Genomic DNA, 25,854 nt, shown 5'->3' with positions numbered 1-25,854 from the left:
GCCATGGCCGTGCCCTGGGCCACCGCAGGCACCCGGGGCTACAGCTGAGGCCGTGCCTTCTGCCACTGAAGGGAGGCTGGCTCTGTTCCCTCGCAGGGCACAGCTTAGCTCCCAGCACCTTTGGGAACCTGCCTGCCGGGGAAGTGCTGGGGGGCAGAGAGTTCCAACCCTTCTCACTGGGAAGTGTGTCTGATTTTTTTCCCTCTAAATTTGTGTCCTGGCAGAGGTTTAAGTTTGCTTGCTCTCAGTAGGGCGCTTTTCTTCTTGGCAGTCAGTGGGGCTTCAATGCAGCCAGGGTTGAAGGAGGATCTCTGGCCGCTTGGGCTGTGGTTGTGGGACTGGCTTCATCCTTCCTTTGGCTGTGATTTGCACTGGTGCTTGTGCAGGCATTTTACAGTAACTGGCTTCAGTTCTTTCCTCTTGTCCCCAAAAACCGAGAATAAACCTGTTTAGCACCAATGTTTGGGCTCCCAAACAGAACTGTTCTCATTCTACGAGTGTCACAGACACATTTTATGAAAAATCCTTTTTCCAGGGTCTTTTCTCCTGTGAAGCTGGGAAGCTTCAGCTTCTCCATGTTTTGTTGCTTTGGAATGTGATTTGGAGAATTGTTACCCAGCATGTGAAATTGTTTTTACTTGATGAGCAATGACAGCCACCTGTGTTAAAGCTGTGAACAGTCACAAGATTTGTTATTCATTCCTTTGCTTTCCCTTCCAGCTTTTTGATGAATTCTTTCTCTCTATTTAGTATAGTTGTAGTGTAGTACTTTAATATAATATCCTCATATATCAGCCTTCTGAAACATGGAGTCAAGATTCTCATCTCTTCCCTCATCCTGGAATCCTCAAACACAGGTATACCCAAGTCTTTCAGGCTTGCTCAGTGAATGAGCAGCTGATTGAAGTACAAAAATACTGAGAAACCCACAGTCCCTTCCTAGGAAGAAACATCTCCCCATCTAAACCTCACCTGTCTTTATCCAGTTACAGGGGAAACAGACATATATATATATATATATATATATATATATATATATGTATGTCTGTAATAAAATAACTTCAGCTTTAAATGAAATCTCTGTATTTATCCTTTTCCTATGAAATTTTGGTTAGAAAGAAGTTTTATTTTACACAGTTACATTTAGTCAGGACATTAAATAACAGATGCTTTTAAGATGCCAAATACTGGAACTGCAGCAAATTCCTCCCTGACTGACATTCATGTGTGCCTGCTCTCAGGGAGGAATCAGAAGGTCCTGTCCAGAGGGTGAGAGCAGATGTATGCCCTCTTCTCCAGGATCTGCTTTGCAGCTTTTTTAATGGAATCATCCAGGTTTTCATCAGCATCTGTGGAGAAAGAGAGAAAAGTCAACTAAGGGACCACAAAGAGCTGTTGTAAATTTCTTTCAAGAAGTGTTTTTGAACACAAATGCAAGAGTGTGAGGGCCAGGAAGAAATTGAACATTTTCTTCTGAAAAAGATTGGTTATTACAGACTGAGCTTCAGAGAGCCAATGCCCAACTGGTCAGTACTTCCCAAAGAGTCCAAATCCCTCATTTCTATCAGCTACTTGTCAGAAGTATATACATGAAATGTAGATATTATATTCCTCAATAAGGAACGCTGGCAGTTGGCTTTAGCTATGAAGTGAAGAGACTCTTTTCAACAGGTTCCAGCTCTGCTGCTTGTTTCAATTAAAAGCGGAGCCAAACTCTTCTGTTGGTCACATCAAACTCACCTTTTTTTGATTACAGTCTGAAAGACAGAAGAGCGTAAGAACTATTTTATAGTACTTACATTTTTCTAATTGAGCCATGGCATAATTATTCTTGAAATAGGCTTCTGTGCAGAAGATATTTGTAAGAAGCACCTGGAAAAGGAGTAAAACTGAGTTTAAAAATAGTGAATGAATTTCATAACAAAAACCATGTAGTAAGAATACAGTAATTTAAACATCTCAAAGCTCTTTGATGATGGTGCCCTGAACCCCAGTCATGTGCAGTGCAGCCTCAGCTGTCCCTTTGAGGCCAGAGAACTGCCAAGGCTCAGGGCTGGGATGAGCCTTCACCCAAAAGCTACTCCAAGACTGATTGGGAATCAATCCAGAGCAGGGCTCACACAAAGAGCAAGGTCTCAAGGCCAAAGCCAAACCTTCATCATGTTGGATTTGTTTTCACACTGATCTGGAGCAAATTTTTCTTGACCTGCAACACCACTGTTACCATGAAACTTTACATGAGCTACTAAATAAGCACTGTCCTTTCCTGTCCTGAGCTGTGCTGCCCAAATACTGTTGTGCTTATGTGTTTTTATTAATGATTATATGGAAAGAGCTTGGGAAGAACTGCATGGTGTTAACAGATTTGAGAGAACGTGCAGAGTTGTGGTGAGGTTCTAAATGTCTGTGTATGTGTTAAAGAAGTATTTTAAACATGTTGAAAGTGTGCAGCTCAACAAGCAGAGCCCCTGAGAGGCTCCTGCACTCTGGCAGGTTTAGCCACGTTCTGCTGCACTTTTATGGGAGAGTTTGCTGTAATTCCCCAGAGATGCAGCCTGCCTGCTGCCAGGAGCACAGCCTGAGTGGGAATGGTTGGTGCTGAGGGACACTCACCTCGTGGTCATGGTTCCTGAGCCCGATGCTGATGGAGCGGCTGGCCCGGGAGATGGCTGCAGTCATTGCATACAAATTAATCACCACATCTGCCACTCTCTTCAGCACCAGCTGCTCATCCACTATTGTCTGGGAGAGAGAAAATCATTATCTGCTTGTGGTTTGTCAATTTAAAACTTTAACCAAATATCACTGTCCATACTTCATGTTTAGGTCCAGCTTTATTTCGCATAAACCGGTTCTAGCCTAGGTCAGAAATTATCATTGTTAGTTTTGGGTTTACTAAGCTGCACCTTTTAAATTCTACTTGTAAAATTGTAATATTGATGTATGCCTTAAACCACTTTGTTAAATGCCTGTAGCAGCAGGATTTGTGCTTACACAAGAGGAAAACAACCAACTCACTGAGGGTGCTGGTACTTTGGTTTTGGTTCTAACAATGTAACTTGCCCATTACACTGAGTACCTAATGTCAGTGTGTTTTCTCACACCCAGTGAGAAGGTGTCATGTGAAGGAAGTGCTGGTCCTGCCACACTCAGTCCCCTGCAGGTTCCAGTGGGGCCCTGAGCATAAACTATTCAGTAACAAAGACAACAGACAAAATAAATAGTTACCTTGCCAAACCTACTTAGCAGGCCCCTGACTGTAGTTCCAAAATAATAAACGTTTTCTTCAAGTTTCTTGGCATTCTCCTATAAAACAAAACACAAAATAGAACAATTTGAGTAGTCTTATAACAGAAAAGCAACATACCCCCACCCCCTTTAAAGAGGATACTGGATTTTCTCTTTTTTAACATTCATCCACCTTGCTGCTAAAAGCCAGACAGGCACATTTCTTTCTCTCAAAGATCCATTACAATTTTCTGGAGTTTACTCTCAGTAACTTTTAGTATAGGCTTATGATAACAAAAGTAACTAACAGAACGCCCCATGAAAAATATACCTTATCTTTTTCCTATTAACAGAACATTCATTTTTGGTCATAAAAACCTTTTCCTAAGTGATTAAGCAAGTATGTGTATGTGTAATTCACAGTCATTCTGACCTGAAACTCTGTTCCAATTAAACAGGAAAAACTCCTGTTTTGTAACTAACCTTATAACAAAGGGCAGCTATTAAAAACGCTTTCATATGGTGAAGGCTCAATTTATACAAATTATCCAAATGGATCTAAAACTGGATTTGGTATAAACACAGGCTTAGAGCAGCCTTCATCCTCCCTTGATACCTGGACAATAACTGTAACTTCTTACCCTGTCATGGTGCCAACATCTGCTTACCCTGGAAAATCTCACTGCCCCTAGGTATACATTTTGGTTTGCAAAAACAGGAGATGAAATTGTGGCAAGCAGCAAAGGGAACAAACACAAGAGCTCAGCAGAGAGGCCCTTACCTGGAGGCTGGGATGCACCACCCCACTGTCACCTACAAGCCCCAGATCCACCTTCCTGCCCAGGGTGTCCTGTAACCTGGTCAGGAACTCCCCCAGCGCCACTCCCACGTTTCCTTTCTTGATTGCTCTGAAATGTTGGGGAAAGAATGGCTGTTAAAAGAAATTCCAAGAGGTTCAGACACAACCAGTTGGAATTCCAAATACTTTAGCACCAAGTCCTGATCCACTGCTGTGAAGTCTGGAGAACAACTGTGGAGCCTTAAGAGTCATCAGCTGCTCTCCAAGACACCCACAAGGAATTCCAGAGACCAGTACTCAATATCCACAATGCAGCTGTTGTGTCAATACAACTTCATTCAGATACAAAATATTAATTACTGGTCTTGAAAGAAATAATTACAGCTTGTGTAAAAGTCCAAGATAAAATGCATTAAATACTACAATTCCTAAATCTATGAACCATCCCATTAAAAACACAGAGTCCCTGTAACAGTGAACTTTTACAGACAATAAATAGAAATACTGCAGGTATTCCCTGCAGTTTGTCCTCTTATCTATAAAGTTATCTGATTCTGTTTAGTTTATTTAAAACTATTAAGAATAAATAAGAACATACTTAATTTTGTCAGTTAAGATCTTCCCTGCATGCTGCATCCCTGTCAGTGCAATGTACATTCTCAGGATTTCATTGGTGCCCTGGAAAAAGCAGAAGAGAAAGTGAGAAGGTGGGTAACCAGAGTTTACAATAGTGTTTTCCAAGCAGGTCTGTTGTGCCCCTGTGCTCTTCCCACTGCTCCAGTATCACATGATGACTCTCCCCACACATAAACTGCCGCCTTTTGCTTTATCTCAGTTTTAATTCTGATTTCATGGGGCATTGCAGAAGTTGAGCCCCTCATCATTAAACACACAAATATACCCCAATGTAAAAGAAAACAGACAAAATGCATTTTGATTAAAAATGCTCTGCACTGTTCCAGTGAAGGAATATTTGAATAGTTGTAGAACTGCTCAAAATGAGCTGAGTTAAAATCAAGTCTGACAGTGACTCTGATGTGCACATGATGGGTCACTGACAATCCAGCTCGGAAAGAGAACAAGCTTGAGAACCAACCTTTCTTTTAATTTAAATAGCCATCAATAAGTTAATTAAATGTCTAAGTTGATCTTTTATGAGTTTCTCTGCTTCTCTCGTGAGAAGCACACAAGAGGAAAGGTTACTGCTGTAACTCACACTGTGGTCAGTCTGTAAAAGCCATCATAGCTTATTTTATTATAGGGAACTACTATTGATATTCCAAAGAAAACAAGGTTAGTCCTGCAGTTTTACTGTTAGAGACTTTGCAGCTGAAGGAACAAGATCCTGGTCAATCAAACCTTCAGGTTTCTACTCCCCTTTATAGGAGGTGTGAACTGCAGTTTGCAGAAAAAGGGGATCCTGGTACTTGCCTCAAAGATGAGCAGGATCCTGGTGTCTCTGAGGTAGCGTTCATAAGGATAATCCTTCATGTAGCCAAGGCCTCCAAGGATCTGCAGAGCCTCACTCACACATGCCCAGGCACCTTCAGAGCTGAACACCTGCCATGGAACAGGGTTTGATCAGCAGAGAGTAGATAATAAATCAGCAATAAACACAGGATGCCCTGCTCTGGGGTTGTATCCACAGGACACTGCTGCAGCATTTTCTGTGTGTTACACCGGTCCTGGAGCAGTATCCCTGTGGCTCAGGGGTTTGTCAAATTTAGTGATGCAATGCACAGGGCACTCTCCACATTCCAGGGACAGGGGCAGCCCCACACAGGGAGAGCAGCTGCAGCTGCTTGGCTGGAGCCCAGAGCAGGAGTTTTCTGCAGTGACCATGAGGGACACCCTGACAGCCACAGCCTGGATATTCCACAGGGTTTGTTGTGCCATCAGCTCCCTGGGAAAGCTGGCACAGCAGCAGCTTGGCCAGGATGGCAGCTGGAGTGTGACTGAGTGTCCCAGTGCTCATGTGAGGCCTCCTCAGACGCCAGCTCAGCGGCTGTGACATTCTCAACCTGTTCCCTGCTGGTTTTATTTTGCACGAGTCTGAGCTTGTGGGGTACAGACAGAACAGTATCTGTCATTCCACCTGGCTGCAGTGCTTCTCTCCTCTAAATGCAGCCCTGAGTTCTCAGCCCTCTGCAGGCTGAACACTGAGCCTTTTCCCAGCCCTGGTTACCTTGACCATGGCAGCCTCGACGGAGCAGTCAGGGAAGCCTGGCCTGTCCATCATCCCTGCAGTCAGGTAAGCCATGCTCTCCATCACGTAGGCTTTCACAGCCATCAAACAAAACTTCTCCTGCCACACAGCAACAGGAGGAATCGTACAGAAATTCAGATGCAAAAGTCCACAATCAACCCTCAAACTTAAAAAGACCTGCAGTTCTTATATGTTTTACATCATCAAATTAATCAATCAATAAAAAGTACCACTTTGAAACAACAATAAATAAAAAATACCTTTATACATTTATCATTCTGGACATTTAAAAGATCAGTGTACAGAAGTCAGCACCAGGTTCACACAAATTTCTAGCAAATCCTTTAAACCAGTACAGCCAAAATACACCCAATGCAATCTATGTCCTGGCACTTCACACAGAGATTTAGGTGTTTCATGTTTTGTTACCTGAATTAATCCAAACTGGCTGAGTTTCTTATTGAATTGTTTCCTGGTGCAAGCATACTCTGATGTCAGTTCTTCAAAGAAAGAAAAACAAGTCATTCTCAGAAGGGCTGTGACAGACCATTCCAGCAGCTGGTGTCCTTCCCTGGGCGGTGACATTCCAGTCTGTGCCCAGGAGCCCCCTGGCTGTTCCAGAAGCAGCACTTTGTGAAAATCACCCTCACACTGATGTTGTTGACCAAGTGTGGGACCAGCCTGTCAAAGGCTTTTGAACCAGAGGTATGAACCTGTACTCTTAAGAGAAGTGATCAGGTTTGGTGCTAACTGGTTAGAGAGACTTCTGTTACTGTTTTGGCTAATAATTGGCAGAAAGCAGTTTTAGCCCTAGTTACTGTGTGCAGCTTTGAGCCAGTTATTCAGGTGGGAGGTTCCAGGGGAGATTACACCTTCTAAAATCAATAGTACAGAGGTTTTTTTGTTGGGAATAACATTTTACCTCAGGGAAGTCCAACAGAGGCAATAACCTCCCACTCTATGAACTGAATCTACACTGTACAAAAGGAAAAAGACCTTTATTTCAAAACCTCTGCAAGCAGGCTTTTAATTTAATTTTTCAAAACCATATTTTCGTGTTTTAAAGATATCAAAGCCTGTTATGACAAGGTCAAGACTCCTGCTCCCACTCTGAATGTCTTGCATGATCTGCCTCAGGCAGAGCAGTTTCTGCTGGCACCCAGCCATGCAGAGCTCCCAATTCACCCACCTATCAACTTCTTAATCATTCCAGCAGATGCACTGCCCATGCTAAATCTTCCACTGTTGAGGATATTCATGGCAACCTGTGAAGAAACAGATGGGGTTTAGGCCACATTCTCCTTAGGTCACTGCTTCCTGCTTCTGTGTTCCCTGGATTTCACTCCTCACTGGGACACACTGCCAGTCCTGGAGAGTGCCCTCACATCAGCCACCACAGCTCTCAGCATCCCAAGGAAAATGCTTCAAAACTGGGCTTTTCCTGCCACCCATTACATCCAATTTTGTATCTGAAGTAGATGATCCGGTGACTTGGAAATAATCTCTAATTAGACGAAGGTAAAATGTAGATAAAAATGCATTTATCTGCAGCTGGTAAACAACATTCCAGCTGGACAGCACGGCTCCAGTTTATCAGATGAAGAAAACCACAGTATTTCTCCTTGCAGCTGACCTGTGATGGCTGCTCTCTGCCTCAGGTGGCTTTCAGCAACACATCACAGAAGGGATAAGAAAGGAGGTATAGAAATGAAATACAGACCAATAACGTAAAAAAAATAGATTTTGGAGTCTGGTGTCTGTAGTGTTGTTTCTCAACATGGGTGACTCATGTCAAAGCCTGTTAGGAAAGAAGTCACTGTCCTACATTTTAACTTGTCAGGAAGGCACCATAACAATCTTCTTTTAATCTCTAATACATTAAGGAAAATAATTTCTTTTAGCACTTAGGCCTGGACTTGCCTGCTACAGCAGGAATAAGAAATGGAGAAGGAGTAAGAGCAGGTTAGCAACTCCCCAGGTCACACTCTCAGAGAAAGGTTACACAGCAAGGCTACCTGTGGTTTTCTCTCCTGGGGTCCTGCCAGCATTCCCTGTGCAACAGGGCAGCCCTGGAGAAGCACCTGACAGCCAGGGCACCTTGGAGCTGGGCATGCCTCCAGCACTCCCTGTGACATCCACACAGCCTGTGCCAGGGTGTCTCCCTTCCCACATTCTGCTCTGGAACCAGCAGAGGACATGTCCTCCATTCAGGGCAGAAGGGCAGCTGAAGTCACTCCCTCTTCTGAGGGGACACCACAACAAACAACCAAAAGCCCAACAAGAAGAGAAGAAACACAGAAATCTGAGATGATGGCACACTGTGCACTGTCCAGTGACACCAATTTACAGATCAATGGGGGAATCTCTCCTCCTGTACCCTAGAGTGTGGCAGTGCTCACACCACCCACAAGGAAACTTCAGCACGGGGGGAAACAGCCTCCTTCAGACTTCTATAAATCACCAGTAGTTATTCTCCACTGCTTACCTTAAATCCCCCTCCAACTTCTCCAATTACATTCTCTATAGGCACTTTGGTGTTTTCAAAATGTACTTCACAGGCTGAAACACAGAATTAACACTTGATCAAATATGACACAGAAATACTTAAAAGACATTCAGGAACTTAAGTCACTATTTGTAGCAGGAAATGAAGTCTTCCTAATGCATTGTTTATGACAGAATTATACATGCTTCGCCAAAGAAGTGAGAATTTGGGAAAAGGCTGTAGTTGACATCAGTTATTGATGTAAAATATTTAAAATATTATGAATATACACTGTGTAAACAGAGAACTACAGTTTGGTCTTTATTTCTAGTTCTAAGGAACTGACTGAACAGTCACCAAGATGGTGAAAAGATGCAATCATTACAAAGCTTAGAAGAGCTGAAGAACGTGGACTTCTAGATTAAACCTATTGGCCACTGAGTCTCCTGAATGATTTCTTTCACTGCACAGTGAATGAACTCCACAAATTGGATTTCTTATTTCAGACCCTGCGTCAGGAAGGGCTCCTGGGAAAAGCCAGCTAAAGAAACATGAAACTTATACTGTAACATGGAATACGTATTGATTTGCCCCTGAATTCAGATGATCCAACCAAAATAAAACCTTAAACTATGAAAACAAGTTCTGCTAACAGTTTTAGGTGGCTCTTACTGTTGGAGCCTCGAATGCCCAGTTTATCCTCGGGTTTCCCATGGGTGACGCCCCCGAAGTCCCGCTCCACGATGAAAGCAGTGATTTTATCCTTCACCTGCCCGTCCTTGTCCACAATCTCTGTCCTGGCAAACACTGTGAAAATACTGGCCAGGCCACCATTGGAGATCCAGACCTGTTTTGAGAGAGGGAAGATGTGTAAGAAAGGTAAATGTGCTGATTTTGTGGGCACAGCCCTCCAGGGTTTTGTAACAGGCTGGGAAAAGAACAGAGTGCTGAAAAATTGCTGTTCCTTCCCTTCAGTTCTAATGAGGGTCTGCTCCCAGGGTGAGCACATTTCTGAGGAGAGCTGACCACATGTGCTCAGTTTAGAGCAACTTTAAAACCAGAATGTAGTATCAATATGCATTAAATTAAAATCCACAGTGCATTTCCACAAAAGCTGGTCCATCCTGCTGCTGCTGGCACCTGAGAGATACAGGGGCAATGCAGACTGGACAAACCCTGTGGCCAAAAATTAACTCTGATGAGAAATTCTCTGATCAGCCTCTCCCCCAGGGTGGGTCTCTTCACACCACAAATGGATCAACAACTACAGACCAAGTCTGCAACGCATCCAATACTGCTGAAACCAGGACATCTCTGATTTCTTCAAGACTGGCTTTTGTCACGGTTTCTTTTAACAGAAAGGTTCCAAGCAGACCTATTTCTAATTAAATATCAAGTTTTATTTTAAAATCTAGCCTGCAGAATGAAGAGATGTCAAATACAGGTTCAGGTTTCCTTTTACCTAAGCTGTCATGGAAGGGGCTGATTTACTAAGAAACCAACCCGCCCTGAAGCTGAACACACAAATGGCCAACAGAGAAAGAACCCAGGGTAGTTTTCCATTTTCCTTACCAGGAGTTTAATGCAGTAATTCTCTAACAATAATTTTCTATTCCCTTTGTGCCTAATCTTTTTGACAGGGTCATTCTCCTCTAGCTTGGAAACCTCCCAGTTCCAGACTGATGCAAAAGACAAGAACACTTCCTACATTTGTAAGAAACCCCTTTCCTGTTCCCAGTCTGTGAGTAGGTACCTTGGAGCCATTTAACAGGAAGTGTTTCCCATCTTCACTCAGGGTTGCCCTTGTCTGGATGGATGCAGCATCACTCCCACTAGAAAACAAACAAGTTACTAATGTTTAAAGAAGTAAACATGCTTTAAAAAAACAAAACTGCATATTCCCCCTCTTCCTATTCTGTAAAAAGGAGGGGGTCTCAAATAGCAGTATATAAATTTTAGCTTTTAACTAACAAGGAAGCTCACTAGATTGAACAGTTCTAAAAGTTACCTGAGGGGACATTTCTTCTCATTACCATGTTATCAGGATTATAACCTGACCAGACTGTGTAGAATGCCACAAAAGCAACATTTTGGAGCTACACTTTGAGCTATGTGAACACACAATGAGCCTCTCACTTAAGTGACAACAAAAATTCTTCCTTTTAGTTTTGGTAGCTCCTTCAAAACAGGCTTTTATATTTTGAATAAGAACTGAAAGCATCCCAGAACAGTCACAGCACATTATTTCTGACGTAGCACAAAGCATCCTTTCAAGTAAATGAATTCCTGGGATGAGAACAAGAATCAAGGATTTCATGGACACTGCCAAAAGCAGCATGCTGGGGAAAGAGTAATTGGAGTGTTCCTTGAAATACCAAAACTAAGCCACAGATGTATATACTGAAGCCATGGGCCCCAGATAAAGAAGCCTGAAGGTATGAAGCAATGCAGCTAAGGCAGTGAGCCCCTGTGGGGCTGTGGGGCAGCAGCACCTGCCGGGCTCGGTGAGGCAGAAGGCAGCAATGTGCTCCCCCGAGGCCAGGCGGGGCAGGTACTTGGCCTTCTGCTCCTCGGTGCCAGCAATGAGGATCCCCTGCAGAAACAAGCACAGGAAACTTTGCAGCATCACCCTGTGGGAAAAGAGAGGGAGCTGACAAGCTCCAGCATGTTTAGAAAGCTTCATCTGCAAGTTTTATGGCATAGCAAGAGACAGTTTAATCAACAAGACTGTATTATTTGTCAGTCATTAAAATATTTTTTCATTAGCATTCTCTGCTCAATTCGACAAGGAATCTTCTCTTGCTATAACAAACTGAGTGTGGTTTCAAGCTTCTTTCTGCCATCCACCCAGCACTAAAAAGGTAAATACCTATGGCTATATTCAAGTTCAAAACTGACACACTTTCTCTCAGATGAGTTATCTCCTCTAGGCCCCCCAACATGCAGCCCCAGCCAGCCAAAGTTCCTCTTTTCTGAATTCTTTCCTTCCTCATCACCTGAGCCCCCCTGATACTGTTTCAATTCTATTTATTCTAGGTACTTTAGACAAGTTTAGCCAATTTAAAAAAAAACAACTTGGACTCATTCACCTAAGAACAATTATCCTAATAGTAACTTCCTTGTGTACTTCCTATGCAGCCTTTCTGTCTCACACTGAACCAGTGGCAGAGGCTGCTGCAGACACCAACAACCTGATTTATGCTTTGCCAGTAATTCTGATTTGCTCCCCCTAAGCCCCACATTTTTCACTTCACCTTTTCCATGCAATCTGTGCAGAAGCCCTGGCCCCAGAGCAGCAGCATTACCTTCAGCCCAATGGCCTGGTGAGCTGCCAGGGTCACTGCAATGGAGCCATCCAGGGAGCTGATTTCTCCCAGACGTGCATACATGGTGTTTGACAGGCCCAGCCCACCTGGAACAGGCACCAGGTTTTATTTCAGTACATTTTTTGTGCCACTTCCCCACTCCCCCAAAAATCCATTTCAAGTACAGAAATACAGGAATGTAGCAGCTTTAACTGGAGAGGTACAAAAGCGGCACAAAATGCACCCCTAGATGTTCTTCTGTGGCATTTACTCACCATATTCCTCTGGAATCTGCATGCCAAAGAGACCCAGGTCCTTCAGTCCTTGTAAGGTTTCGGGTGGGATTTTTGCATCTTGATCGATTTTCTTCGAGTCCACTACAAATAGAGAATTTTTTCTCATTTAACACTGTGTTTCTCAGTGCCCAGAGCAGCTGGGAGGCTACAGGATTCCCCCACCAGGGCCACAGTCACTCATGACCCTTCTCATTCCCAGCTTCACAAGAATTTCTTCTTTCTAGCTGCAGCCTGACCATCCTGTTTGTCCTCACCACATATTCAGGAAAAAGACTTGGAAATGGGAAAAATGCAGCATTTATTTAATTTTCTCAAACATTTCTACTGGTTCTGCATGCCAGCAGATTCCAAGACTGGAATAAGCAAAGTATTTTCAGGATTTTCTATCTGAACTAAGTCTAGGTCGTGAATACAAGAAAAAAAAAAGTGCATAAATGAGGAAATTAGAAAATCTTGTTCTTAGGAGATTTTAAGATTCTTGGGGGATTAAGAGAGCTGTTCTGTACCATGGCAGTGAAAACAAACAGGAATCATACTTTCTCCAGACTCCATAATTTGACCCTTTTATTCCTTCCCTAAACATCAGGCTGTTTACTCCATGAACCATGTTCCCCCCCACAGAGCAAAGAGTTAAAAAATGTAATTTGAATAAATCCTTTATTTACTGTCAGTGAGCAACACTACAATTTTACAGTTAAAATCACCTGGATCTCGCCAATTGTGATGTGTGACAATCACTGGCTTCTCCAAACTCCTACAGAGTTTGGAAAACCTCTGTCAATGGGAAGGCTGAGACAGTGCTGTTTAACTGCCCCAGAAATTGCTGTCTGTGCAAACCACTATTCTGCAATTGCTCTGGAATTGGCTTATCCAAGGCAGCACGAATGGAAGGACACCCTGCAATGCTCTCTGGAATGCAGACGGGTAATAAGGCCTTTCCCAAATGGAATTATTACTCTAATACTGAAAAAACAGAAATGCTTTTGATTTTTCATAACTCCTCAACGAGCCAGCATTTCTGAGTATCTCTGCTGCATTTTGCCACGGTCAGTTTTAGCAGAGTAGGACAGCTATAAAGTTCTAGGAACTAGAACTAGGAAAAAAAAAATCACAATGTATGAAGTAGTTAGAAGCACAATTCAGCTGAGCTAAAACCAATTTCAAATCCTATCTTTATCCCAGAATTCTTTTACATCCTTGGTTTTTCCCCTGTTTTGGAGATTTAATTCTTCTGATCAGCACCCAAATACTTCCCAAAAAAGCCACAAATGGACATGCTACAGAATCAGCATCACTGTGTGAGCAGCAATAAATGCATAAACTAAATTAAATGTTTGAAACACCTTATGGAACTGCTATAGTGAAATAATTTTGTAATCACTAAATCACTTGCATGGATAAAAACACAATAATATACCTTCTTCATTGAAGAACTTTTCAACAGGTCCCACAAACTGGTTGATTTCTGCCAGTTCTTCATTGCTAATTTCTGGGTAAGGAAAAACTTCTTCCTAAAATAGGAGAATAGGAGAATTATTTAATAATTTTTAATACACGAACCATGCAGTTAAAATAAAAATCATGGGAGATATGCCTTGCAAAGACTCTAAAACACTGTGCAAATTAAGAATTGTGGAAAATGTCCCGAAACAGAAATAGGGCTCCACAGGACCCAACTTTATTTCACATCAAAACCAGACCAGAGGGTGTTAACTGAACAACAGAAACATGAGGGAGAAATCAAGAGATCTTTTAAGAACCACGAGGATGCAAAAGTTCTTCATCACCCATGAGTTTTAACCCTATTCAGGGACTGATAAAAATGAGTTTGATGTTTCCAAAGCTCAGCCCATGAGCACTGTCCCTTGCGAACACCCAGCACATTTCACCTGCTAATGCCTCGAGGACAAAGGTGAGTGAGCCCCACCACTCCTTATCATCCCCAGGGTGTTCTGGCCATGAACTGGAAGCAGCACAGCCTGACAGGTTGGAATTGGTAAAAAATACAAACAAGGAACACAAGGAGTGGGAGGCTACGTGAGAAGAACACTTCTGATTTTTACTGCCTTTCCCCTTTTAAACAGAAGAATTTATCTCTGTCCACACAAATCTGTTCATGGTACTCTGAGCAATATATCAGCATCAAAAATTCAGGACCTGTGAAATGTTAGAGGTTTTCAGAAAGCTGCTGTGTTGAAACTTGAGGGAAGAAACACCCGAGACACATCTGTAGAGGGGTTTAACACAGTGGAGCCTGAGTGCTGCCTGTTTTAACACCTTATCTGACAAGCTCCATTGCAGGAGACTTTATTGCTCAACTTATTTCACTGGATTTGAGTTATTCCTTCTTTCCGTTTACTTCACCCTGCAATCTCTGATAAATGCACACTCTAAGCCCTGCAGTAACAAACTCTGCTTAATACAGCGTTCCATCTCAGATTTTAACTTCTTTGTCCAGTGGCATCTCAAGGCACCACAAGAACACCAATCTTTCCTACCAAAACTGTAGGCAGAGATTTACAAGAAGCCTCCATCCTTGAAGAACAACCAGAGGACGAAGTGATCCAAGTTCAGCGGCATGCCCAGAGGGGGAGCACGGCGACGGGCAGCGCCCAGGGGACCCGCGGGGCTGGCAGGCACAGGGGCCCTCGGCGTTGTTTGGGTCACTCTGAGCCCCATCGCCTGTTCTGTGTGCAAAGGCTCCCTTCAGTTACCCGGCTGCAGCTGAGGGACACACAGAGCCAGGGCAGGGAGCTCCGCAGGGCTGGACCCGGGGGCTGCGGGGCAGCCGGGCCGGGCCGGGCCCTGCCGAGGGCTCACAGCAACGCCCGCAGCCCGGGCTGGGATGAGCAGCTGGGAAAGGCCCTGGCGCTGCTGCGGACGAGCCCCCGGTGAGTGCCAGCCCCGCTGTCCGCCGGTGAAAGGGCAGCGACCCCCGGGCGCGGCCGGCCCCCACCGCCCCCCGCGGACCCACCTTGCGCAGCGTGCCGAGGAACAGCTCCTTGGCGAAGGCGCGGCGGGGCGCGGCCGTGCGCAGGCCGCGGGGCCGGCCCGGGGCTGGGGCTGGGGCTGGGGCCGGGGCCGGGCGGAGCGCAGGGCCCGCAGCAGCAGCAGCACCGCGCTCATGGCCGCGCTCGGCGCTCCGCTGACGGCACCGCCGAGCGCCCGGCCCCGCCGGGGCGGGGCACGGCCCGCAGCCCCACAGCCCCGCGGCCTCACCGCCTCACGGGGCGGCGCTTCGCTCGCAGGAGCCGCGGGGATGTGCTCCATCCGGGTGACCTGCGGCGGGCACGGCCCCACAGCCCCGCGGCGCTTCGCTCGCAGGGCCCGCAGTAACGCCGCTCACGGCTTCCTCACGGCTTCCTCACGGCTTCCTCACGGCTTCCCTGGTGCCCTCCCCTCCCCGGCCCGGCAGCTCTTGCCCGAGCCGCACGGTCCCGCCGAGAAGCAGCTCTTGGTGCAGCCTTTGAATCGCCCTCATGAAGCGAAAGCAGCGGCGCAGGCCAGCCCGCGAGCAGCACCGCAGGCAGGGATCGCTGCTTCCCCTCCTGGAGCTGCGGGACACGCTGGGCTGCAGCGTGGAAATCGCCCCCGAATCTCCCAAATCCAAGCCTGACTCCCCCTGCTCCGTGTGTCGGGAGCCGGGGCAGGATGGTGTGGGCAGCTCCAACCTCCCCTGAGCGGCCCCGCACTCCTGCAGCCCTTCCCGCACATAAACAAGTGTCAAAGACCTGTCTGCTCGCTGTGCCCTGCGAGAGCGCTGCCCTGCACCGAGCATCCCCCTCCTCCTTCACTTCCCCTGCCATCCCTCTGGCAGCGGGTTTTGTCTTTTTTTAAAAACCCAGGTGCCAAACCTGTGTGAAATTACTGATATTCACTGAAATCTGGCTGAGAAGCACTCAGTGCTCCCCTTCTGTACGGGAGGTCACGGTCAGTTTTGTGGCACCATCACCCCCCAGCCGCTGCCTCACCTGCAGGTGGCTGGGGCTGCTCACCGACACAGAAGGGCTGTTAAAGGCGTGTTGAGCTTCATTTACTCAAGGGTAGAATTAATTTGTTTGAACTATTTATTTCAGATAAAATAATCCCTTTAAAGGCTGCTGCTACTCTGTCATTTTAGGCATGTCCATGTCCACCTGCCTTCACTTTGCTTTGGTCTGTGTGGAACTGCAGAATGTGACAAAATGGCATTTGCAAAAAGAACAAGTAAACACAGGCTTAATGAACTCACTTATTTTGCTTCCTGTACTTATGACTCATAAAATGAAAATCCTTTAATGTTGTAACCCAAATAAATTGCCATGTTGGTTGCCTCCCGACTGTACTGCAAGTAGGGAACAAGAAGGGCTGAGAGTGAGGGATCAGGAAAAGGTAAGGATGTGCTCAGCTCTGATTAAGTAACATTATCCTGCTTCTTTTGCTTTTGAAGGGTGGAAAAGCAAGAGGTGATGTCTAATCCTCCCGGGCAGCAAACAATGGGTGGGGAACGCTGAGCTGGGTGCAGCACTTGGCAATCTTTGGGGTGCAGTGATGAGGTGCCAGTGCTTGATGGTATGGATAGAAGGGGACACGCCTCAGCCTTGTGACATGTGGGGTTAATGGGGCAGAGCCACACCATGTCCCTCTGAGGGGACCTGGGTGGCACTGCCACAGCAGTGTCACATCCCAGCTCTGGGCAGGAGAGGTAAAAAATGATAAAAAAATTAGTTTTTTATCTTCCTGGGCAGGAGAGGTGCAGGTCCCACAACACCTGCCAGACTGAATATCAGGAATGAAAGGGTTAAACTGAGGCCACCCTCTCCTGAGACAAGTCAGGCAGGTTCTGGTGGTGTAGGGGTGATGTGGCAGCTTGAAAGAAAGGATAAACAGAGCGTGGTACAAACTGCTTGAAGAAAATGATCCAAAGAGTGAAAACAAGGCTGGGCAGTTGGGAAGCACAGGGAAAAGATGCCTCATCATGAAGTTCACAAGAACTGAGGCAGCAGCCAGCACACCCCACCCTGTGTGTTCACTCAGCAAGCATGAGGATGGCATTGTGGGGATATCCTGAATAAATAAACACCTGGGGTTTTCCAGTCACAGGGGGTGATATCACACCCACAGCACGAAACTGCAGGTGGACCATCACTGGCACAGAGAATGCTCTGTCCCTGCGCTGGCACCAGTGGTGCCACACCACAGATCTTCTCCCATCCAGTGCTGTGTGTAACCACAGCTGAAATCACACTGCTGGCAGCTGCAGTTCTCTGCAGAATCCCTCCACCCTGACCTGACACATCTTCAAACTGCCTTGCACAGAACTGCACCATCTACTAAAAAAAAAGTTAAAACAGTATTTTTCTCTTTTGCTTCAGCAATATGCCCAACCTTTTCCTTTCCCCACTTTTATTTATGACTCCTCTCTGCTGTCTCTGCCACTGAGATATTCATCCACGTGTTCCCATCATTTCAGGTTCCCTTCCTGGGCCATCCAATCCCTCAGCTGTTACAGCTCCTCATAACCCACATTTTGTGAACAACCACAACTCCCACAGTGATGTCCATTTCAGCCCATTCCACACAGAAGCGGAAAAATTTCTTCCTGAGAAGGAATTAATGCAAGAGAAGTGGAGATCAGTAAATGACTACAATAAAAATACCCTTCAGCTTTCCTTTTTATTCTTCCATATTTTTCCAGCAGCTGCTTAAAAACTGGTATTCAGCAATAAAATGACCTGATAACATTTAGGTCTTTGAGACATAGATATTTTATTTACTGAAAAAGTGTTACTAAACCACTTTACAAAAACATTCACCAGGCTTTGCAGCATTTCCAGGAAAATGCATACAATTCCTCCTCTCTTTATGCAATCATTGTTTGCTCCTGTTCAAGCTGACAGATGGTATGAAAGTTTTGCACTTGACATCCATAATTGTCTTTCCCACAGGCGTGTGCTCATCGATGATGTGCTCATTGCATCACCTCCTGACTTGGAACATTTTTTTAAAAAGCTGTTTCACATATGAAATCCTGGGAAAGGTGAGGGCAGGAACGGGTATTTCCACTTTTGCTCCTGGTTGTGGGCTGTGCAAGTGATGTGATGTGTTTGAAACCCAGATGTTAACATGGTCACTGTATAAATACATCAATAAATTCGTCCAGGCTCTTGTCCATTCACACTGACTGGACTGTGGCCATCTAAGAAACCACCTGAAAAATAAAGACACATTCTGTTAGTCAAAGGGACTCTCACAACGTCAGGTGGCACTTGCAGGGAAATTGTCCATCAGCTCTGCCATGTTAGATTAAAAGGAAGCACTAAATTGCCTCATGTTTTGAAGTATTTTATATTTTATTTCACGCTATAATTTTTTTTAACAGCCAAATAAGATTTAGTTTCTCAAGCAAGGGAAAATGTGCCGGAGAGTGTATTGAAATCAAGTTTCTGGCTCAGCGAGGGGAGGTGACCTGAGCTCAGTGCAGGAAAGAAGCTGTTGCTGTGGGACTGCACCCAAGGAGCTGTGGGCCAGCCTGGAGAGTGCTGCCTTTATGTCACACCCAGGGGACAGTGATGAGTGAGAGGCCAAGGCTGGCTATAAAAAGACCTTGCAGCAACTGGTTAAAGCACATCTTGGCACTATTAATGGATACAGAAGGGACATGGGTCAAGAAGCTCTTTGCCAAAATAACCTTCATTGCACTGTAATGTCAGAGACAAGGGAAGAGCTCCATGAACTCAAGAACATTTCATTAATAATTATTAGTACAATATTAATAAACTATTATTTACATTATTTATATCAAATAATTTAAGTATTTCTATTAAATAATTTATTTATATATTTATGTTAAATATTTCTATTATTAATTTAATTTATTATTTATTTATTAGTTCAATGAGGCATCTGTTTCTCCCTTTTCTCATCTGGGAAGAGAAACAGATGACCCAAAATGCCAGTGCTTTTTCACCAGCTTTTTTTCAAAGGCATTTCAAATTCCTGCAGTCAGAGGAATTGCTGAGGACATGTCCCCTGTGGTTCACTACTAATATATAGACAGGTTGGGTTTGTGGGTTTTTTTGTTTTTGTTTTTGTTTTTTTTTGTTTTTTTTTTTTTTTTTTTGTTTTTGTTTTTTTTTGTGTTTTTTTTTCTTTGTTTTTTTTTGTTTTGTTTTGTATGTTTTTTGTTGTTGTTGTTGTTATTGTTTGTTTGGGGGTTTTGTGGGTTTTTTTGCATGAAGCTATGCTGGCAGTCTGGAAATTTGTGAGGAGGGTAATGGAATATTGCAACAGCCCAGGAAACTGCATATTGTACTAGTAGAAAAAAAATAGGAAGAGCAGAAACAAAGTTTCCTCCTCCTTTAGGCACAAAATACACAAACAAAAGATTTTGAAAATGTACAGATTGGCATAGCAGAGGAGTTAGCACATAATCAAGGACATTTTTAAAACCTGCTGAAATGCCATGAAAATTCAGGGCTATAAACACGTGGGATGCTCCAAGTCTGAATTGGAATATTCAGCACATTCGTCACTGGGCTGGAAAATGTTGCTGCTCTTTCAATTTCAGGGGTTGAAGGACAACAGAAGCATCTCAAACTCTGCTGATTGCAGGGGTGTGTTTGGTTGGTTGGTTTTTTGGGGTTTGGTTGGGGTTTTTTTGGATGTTATTTTTAATTACAGCAGAGTCATTTTTTGGAGCCTGGTGTAAGGGCTGAGGCAGAATCAGAGACACGAGACTACCAGAAAGATGGCAAGGACAATATACAGGATGAATCATTAAATAAAAATGTTCTTCCTTGTTGGAGATGGGCATAAAGAAATATTAGCCAGCAAGTGAAGGAATATCAGCCAAGAGAACACGGGGAGCTGGTGGAGGGGGAAGATGCTCAGGGGGTGGGCACCTCCCTTCAGGGCCCCACACTCAGCTGAGCTCTGCTCCTATAAAAAATCACTACAAAGTCAGACTGGCAATGGTTAAATGAACTAATTTCCAGCCTTGGTTCACTCTGATCCCACTGCTGAGTCACAGAACTCCTGCACCGTCCCTGCTTCTCCCACTTCCCTGGACACTCACCCAGGGCCCATCTCCTCATCAGAAACCAGGCACTGTGCTGTGGCAGAGCTGAGAAACTGCAGAGAAAAGACATTTCCATCATGCCCTCCTAATATTTCATTTGCCTTGGAATGAATTTCCTCTGCTCATCTTGTTAAAGACAGATTATTTTTGCTTTGCTCATTACACAGACCTGTCTAAAGCACTGTGTCCAAGGATGAAAAATAAATGAAAGCTCCAGTGGTGCCGTTACCCAGCAGAGCTGATGGATTGCACTCTCCTGTGGCTGCTTTCAGCTGCTGTGTCTCGTGAACCATGCTGCTAATTTCACATCTCAGTTACTGCAAAAATGCTAAATAAAGGTTTTGTTGTTGTTTTTTTTTCCATTTTATCCCTAAAAATGTGTGATTATTCACATGGCAAAAATGATAAATCTAAAGATTTGAAAAAGTGAAGAAGTGATGGCTTCAAGTCAGCATCATGCACACACAACTTTCATTTAAGTCTTGCTTAGCTGAGGAAGTACTTCCAGCAGAAATATTAATTTAAGATTTTCCTAACTTTCATGACCAGCCTCATCCTGAAGTTGATTTACTTTTGCTGAGTAATACAGGATTTGTCTTTAATTCTTGAAATAATAGGAAACAGAAAGAAGGCTTACTTAAAAAAACTACACCTAAAATGAATTTTTTGTGTGGTTCAGATATTTCTATTAAATTGGTTGTGCTATGTTCCCTTCCAGGAATTTTACATCAACAAAATATGGCACCAAAATCACTAAGCAGGGTAAAAATCCAGAAAGATTCCTTTGGAAAAGGTGTATTTAATGCAGCTGTAACACAGGGTGGAGATGAATAAAACACTACACAACTATTAAAATAAATATATGCTAAAATACCATACCTGTTTTTATGAAACTCTGAATCAAAATCAATCATTAAGGCCAACTGGAAAAAAACAAAGTTAAATAGAATTCATTGATTGTTAAGTCAACAAAAATCTGAAGAAAGATACAGATAAAACATTTGAAGATCTTTATTTTGTTTTTCTGTCCTTTTAATCTTGCATTTCTTTATTTCAACAACAAAAAAAAAAAAAAGGCAAAAATTCTTGGGAAAGAACCTGTTTTTAAAAAGTTGCTATCTAGAAGAGCTTGAGAAGTTGTTTATTGCATGACGACTCATTCCCACAATCTGTGAGTGCACTGCCACGTGCAAACCTCTTGTCTTCTCAAAATCTGCTAAAGTTCTACAAATCCTAATTTCTAAACCAGGAATAGAAGCATCAGTGAAGAACAGCTCTACAAATTCTTCTACTTCCACTAGAGGATGTTTCACTGGTCACCTTCAAAGGGCTCCCACAGCTCAGAGTGGCACAGAGGATGATGGTAAGTGGGTACTTACCTACCAAAAAAAAAAATTGGTGAAGATGCGCATCCTGAAATTACAGCCCTCCAGAAAGAGGTCATAGTTGACTATTCCCACAAAATAATTCAAGAATGTCCTAAAATTTGTAGAAAACAGAAGCAAATATAGTGTTTAGTTTAACTGACAGCTGAGCATTAGCTTGGCCAGGCTTTCCAGAACACACTACAATCTCCTGGAAAGGCTGGAAATGCACCAAGTTCAGGGCACAATGGAATATCCACAGGTGATTGTCAAAATGTAACTGCAATTCAAACTCTGGGAAGGTCACGTGTGGCAAAGGATCCTTCAGGGCTGGAAACTGAGACACACAAACAGAGGACAAGGAGTAACTGGGCAGTACTTACTCGGTGCTGGGCTGAGGGGTCCGGGGCTCCCTGCCCGTGGCCACGAGGCACTGCCAGCTCCTGGGGGTTCCACGGAGCAGCCCAGGACTTGACCCTGGAAAGGACAAACGGGGCCCTGCCCAGGCAGGGCACAAGTGCCCTGGACAGGAGCTCCTGAGGCTGCCTGGGGTCAGCTGGACACACAGCCCCTGGGACCGAAGGTCTCAAAGCTGCCAGCACTCTCCGGGGCTCGAGGGGTTTAGGAATTGTCCACCAGGACCTCTGCCGTGCTTCCCTGTCTGCACATCTGGGTGCTGGAGTCACTCTCTCCCTGGCTGCACATCTGGCTGTTGGATTCATTGCTCTTTAGTGACTCTAGAACTCAATTTATTTCAGCACTACCCCACCAAGCTGAGTGAGGACGGGTCACAGACTCCACTCACCACCTCCTCCACCTGATCCTCAGTTCCTGGCCCCTCTGAAGTGAGCAGCACAAATCCCACTGCCTCAGCAGGGCCAGGATACCATTGGAAGGAATTTCCTTCATTTCAAATATGAAGAGTTGAAGCTCTTGGATTGCATTAAATGAGAAACAAAGAGTTTTAAATGATTTATTTGATTTCTCCACATGATCACAGTTATAGTTTTACATCAATAGGGTCTGTTACTACTTACAAACAGAATGCATATTAAAATGAAAGCACTCCTTTCTTCCCCAGAGTTACAAAAGGGGTCTCGAGCCTCCCCAGAACAGAAGCTTCTTGTAAGCATAATGATTTTTGAAGTCTTTAAGAGTCTGCATTCAAGACCTAATTCTAACAGTTTAATACAACTCAAAGCTGATTTAAGTTCCTAGCAGGAGATAGGCAACCTCAAAGTGACTGCAGACTTATAGTAATGCTAATTTACACACTATGTACAATTTAGATAATTCTCTATTCCCCCTACTGGTCCCATTTTCACCACCCCCTTTTCTCTTTTCCAAATTGAATCTTGTTATTGGTTCCACTTTTCTTTGAAATATATACACGAGAATCCATTTTTCAGTCAAGAAGTGCGATGGTATTTTACAAGGGAACAGCAAAATGCATGCTTAACTGCAGAAAACACACAGCTTCATATGGAACAGCAAGTCAACATCTAGAGATTCAGTGTTTAAATATCTGCTGACTGTCTTTCAGCTCATTTTATCAAGAAACAAGAGGCTTCTGCTGCATGCAGTACATGATGGGAAAATCATTCTACACTGTATGTTAGACTCTTTTTTTTAGCAATACAAGGCGCACATTATATTAGGATGAACTTTGATTTTTTGTTTCTTTACATTGTTTTACATTTCATTCTTAACTTAAAAAAATAAAAACCCCAAATATATATTTGATTGTTGTCCCAGAAAAGATTTTTTTTGTTGTTGCCACACCTTCATTCTTTACGTTTCCCTTTCATTTGTCCAAATCAGCATTACTGCTTTGCCACATCGTTTATGGGAAGAGAGAATCACGGTCAGTCTATGCAGTTCTGTACCAGTTTGTAATTGGCAATGGTATCTGATAAAAAACCCTCTCCATTCTACTCCTGTCTGCAGGCTGAAGAATTCATTTTAATTCATTTTCTTAACCCCAGGCAGTGTTAAGTGCTGGAATTCTCCTATTCTAGGCACGACCCACACTGCTCTAAGCAACTGTTGATCAAGGATGGAGTCAGAGAGGTTTTACTATGACCCTATACAAGCAGCAAAGGTCTGGAGACTTGTGCTGACACCAAGACACTTTTGTTTGGTTGGAGTACATAGAAACACATAGTCTAAGAAACAAAACAGAACAAAACTAGGGAAAAAAAAAAAGTAAAGTCCACTGTTTCTCCTCCTTGGCTTGAAAGAGCAAGAACAGAGTTTCCAAATCCCGTGCTCTCAGGTTACCAGTTTTGGTTTCTAACCAGCCTCCAAGTGATCTGTGATTTCACACTCCCTGCAGGCCCAGGGCAGGCACATTCTCCTCCCCAGTGTCCATGGAACCATGTGGAAATGTTTCTGTGCATGCACGTTTGTGACATCTCCTCAACACTTTGGTTCACAAATGCATTGACTGCACATGGAAAATCAGTGGGCAGGCATTAAACTGTGGCTCACTGTTTAAGCACAGAATATATGTAACTCTAATTTAAATGAATGAAAGGGTTTTTTAAACACAAAGCAAATGCAGATCTGGGAGATTTAACACCTTCAGCGTTAATCAACACAGTGAGTCAGATTTTCCTCTCCACTGCTACTGCATATTCTGCCTTTATTCCATCTACAGAATTTTACTTCCATTATGCCTCTGCATCTGAAACAAGTACAGACTCCATCACCCAGTGAAGAGGAGCTTTCTTACCTCTGTTTTAATTAAAAGATGCAGTTTCTCAGAGATGTTTGCACCTAAATGGTTCTTCATCTTTTCTGGAACAACCTATAAATTACAGTTAGACTCTACTATTGGTACAGATGTATGAAGAAAAGTCTACATATTGAAACATGTTATCACTTTACTTCAACTAATATCAACAGTAACACTGATATATTTTGCAATTATACAATATGTAGAGTGTAGCCTCACACTAATAACATTAGATGACATGCAGACAGTTCTACTTTCCCTTATAAGAACAGTATATATTTTTTAAACTGCAAGGAACAGAGCCTCAGGGGACCCAGGTGAGCCCTCTTAAGGTAAGCCGCAGAATTTAGAATAGAATGAGTGACACAGAAAAAGAATAATAATCACTTGTTTTCTTTTCATGGAGATCATTCTGAGGAGAAGGAGCAGAAGGGGAAAACATATTGCACATGTGTGAAACAAACGTGGACTGCTGGAAACAAAAGGCTAAACTCTAGATTGCTGTATTTGCTCTCTGTGGAGGTGAACAAAGTGCTCAGTTTGCAGTTCTGCTGGTATTGTGGTATCCATGGTATGAAAGGGAAAAAATGACTGAACCTCTCCCATCCTCCCCACGCTAGAGATGCCATGAGCAAGCCAACAGGACAAGTCACTCTGTTGCTCCCATGTCCTCCCGATTTGGGACGCTTTTATTACTGTTTGTTTTCTGTTCCACAGAAACCCAACTGGTTGGAGCTGTGATTACTTTTACCCATCTCTCACTGGAACTTTTTGCTCATCCTCTTCAAGGTTTGCTTTTAGGCTGGTACAGTTTTGCAGTTGTGATTCCTTTGTCTCTACTGTTTAGGTGTTAAGTCCTTGCAGTGGCTCAAAGTGCTGAAACTACAAAGTAGGTGCCATGGATAGCTTTGTACAGGATTTCGGGATACAAATTGTAGAGAAATTTGCAAATTGTTTGGTTACAACACATAAGCAACAACAGCACAGCCTATTTTTATGTGATGTCTTGCAACTAACTGGACTATGGAAGTGAAGGTTTGAGCATAAACTCAGCCTGCTGAGTGCTGGGTGTTTCAAACTAACAAATGTGATGAGTAAAAATGGTAAAGCCACTTCATTGCTAGCACATGGCTACATGGAATTACAGATTTTGAAATTTTTTTAATATATATATATATATGTCGTGGTTTGGCCCGGAAATGTGTTTTTGGAAAAGTCTAAGTCGGGCCAATCAGTGGCCAAATTCAAAATTGGCATGTGATATGGCCACTGAGAATCTGGATACGCCTCTGAGAACACACGGGGGTTAAAAGCAGGAGATTCCCAGAGAACTTCCTCTTTGGGAATCCGGCGTTGGTGAGTAAGGTCCGACCTC

The 25,854-nt window shown here is 43.8% G+C and overlaps 1 protein-coding gene across 2 annotated transcripts; it reads right to left on the bottom strand.

The window, feature by feature from the left end:
- Nucleotides 1-1,105: 1,105 nt before the first annotated feature.
- Nucleotides 1,106-14,610, bottom strand: LOC135307585 (complex I assembly factor ACAD9, mitochondrial-like). 2 transcript variants are annotated; one of them, XM_064431995.1, is made up of 16 exons: nt 12,299-12,400; nt 12,024-12,130; nt 11,211-11,311; nt 10,472-10,550; nt 9,391-9,565; nt 8,719-8,792; nt 7,423-7,498; nt 6,663-6,733; nt 6,213-6,332; nt 5,459-5,587; nt 4,626-4,705; nt 4,010-4,136; nt 3,229-3,306; nt 2,614-2,742; nt 1,800-1,872; nt 1,106-1,349 (listed from the first exon to the last, which is right to left on the bottom strand). In XM_064431995.1, exons 1-16 carry the CDS (start codon nt 12,318-12,320, stop codon nt 1,249-1,251), a joined length of 1,542 nt encoding a protein of 513 aa, XP_064288065.1. In that variant the 5' UTR covers nt 12,321-12,400; the 3' UTR covers nt 1,106-1,248. The 2 variants fall into 2 exon arrangements, 1 of the variants encoding a protein (XP_064288065.1); XR_010368306.1 differs by lacking the exon at nt 1,106-1,349 and adding an exon at nt 13,737-14,610 and having other exon boundaries at nt 1,385-1,872; nt 3,229-4,136.
- Between the last annotated feature and the right edge of the window lie 11,244 nt (nt 14,611-25,854).

Source organism: Passer domesticus, chromosome 9 (assembly GCF_036417665.1).
Source record: "Passer domesticus isolate bPasDom1 chromosome 9, bPasDom1.hap1, whole genome shotgun sequence".
NCBI classification, from domain to species: domain Eukaryota; kingdom Metazoa; phylum Chordata; class Aves; order Passeriformes; family Passeridae; genus Passer; species Passer domesticus.
Note: the sequence above shows the minus strand (reverse complement) of the source record. Positions and strands in the feature narration are given on the sequence as shown.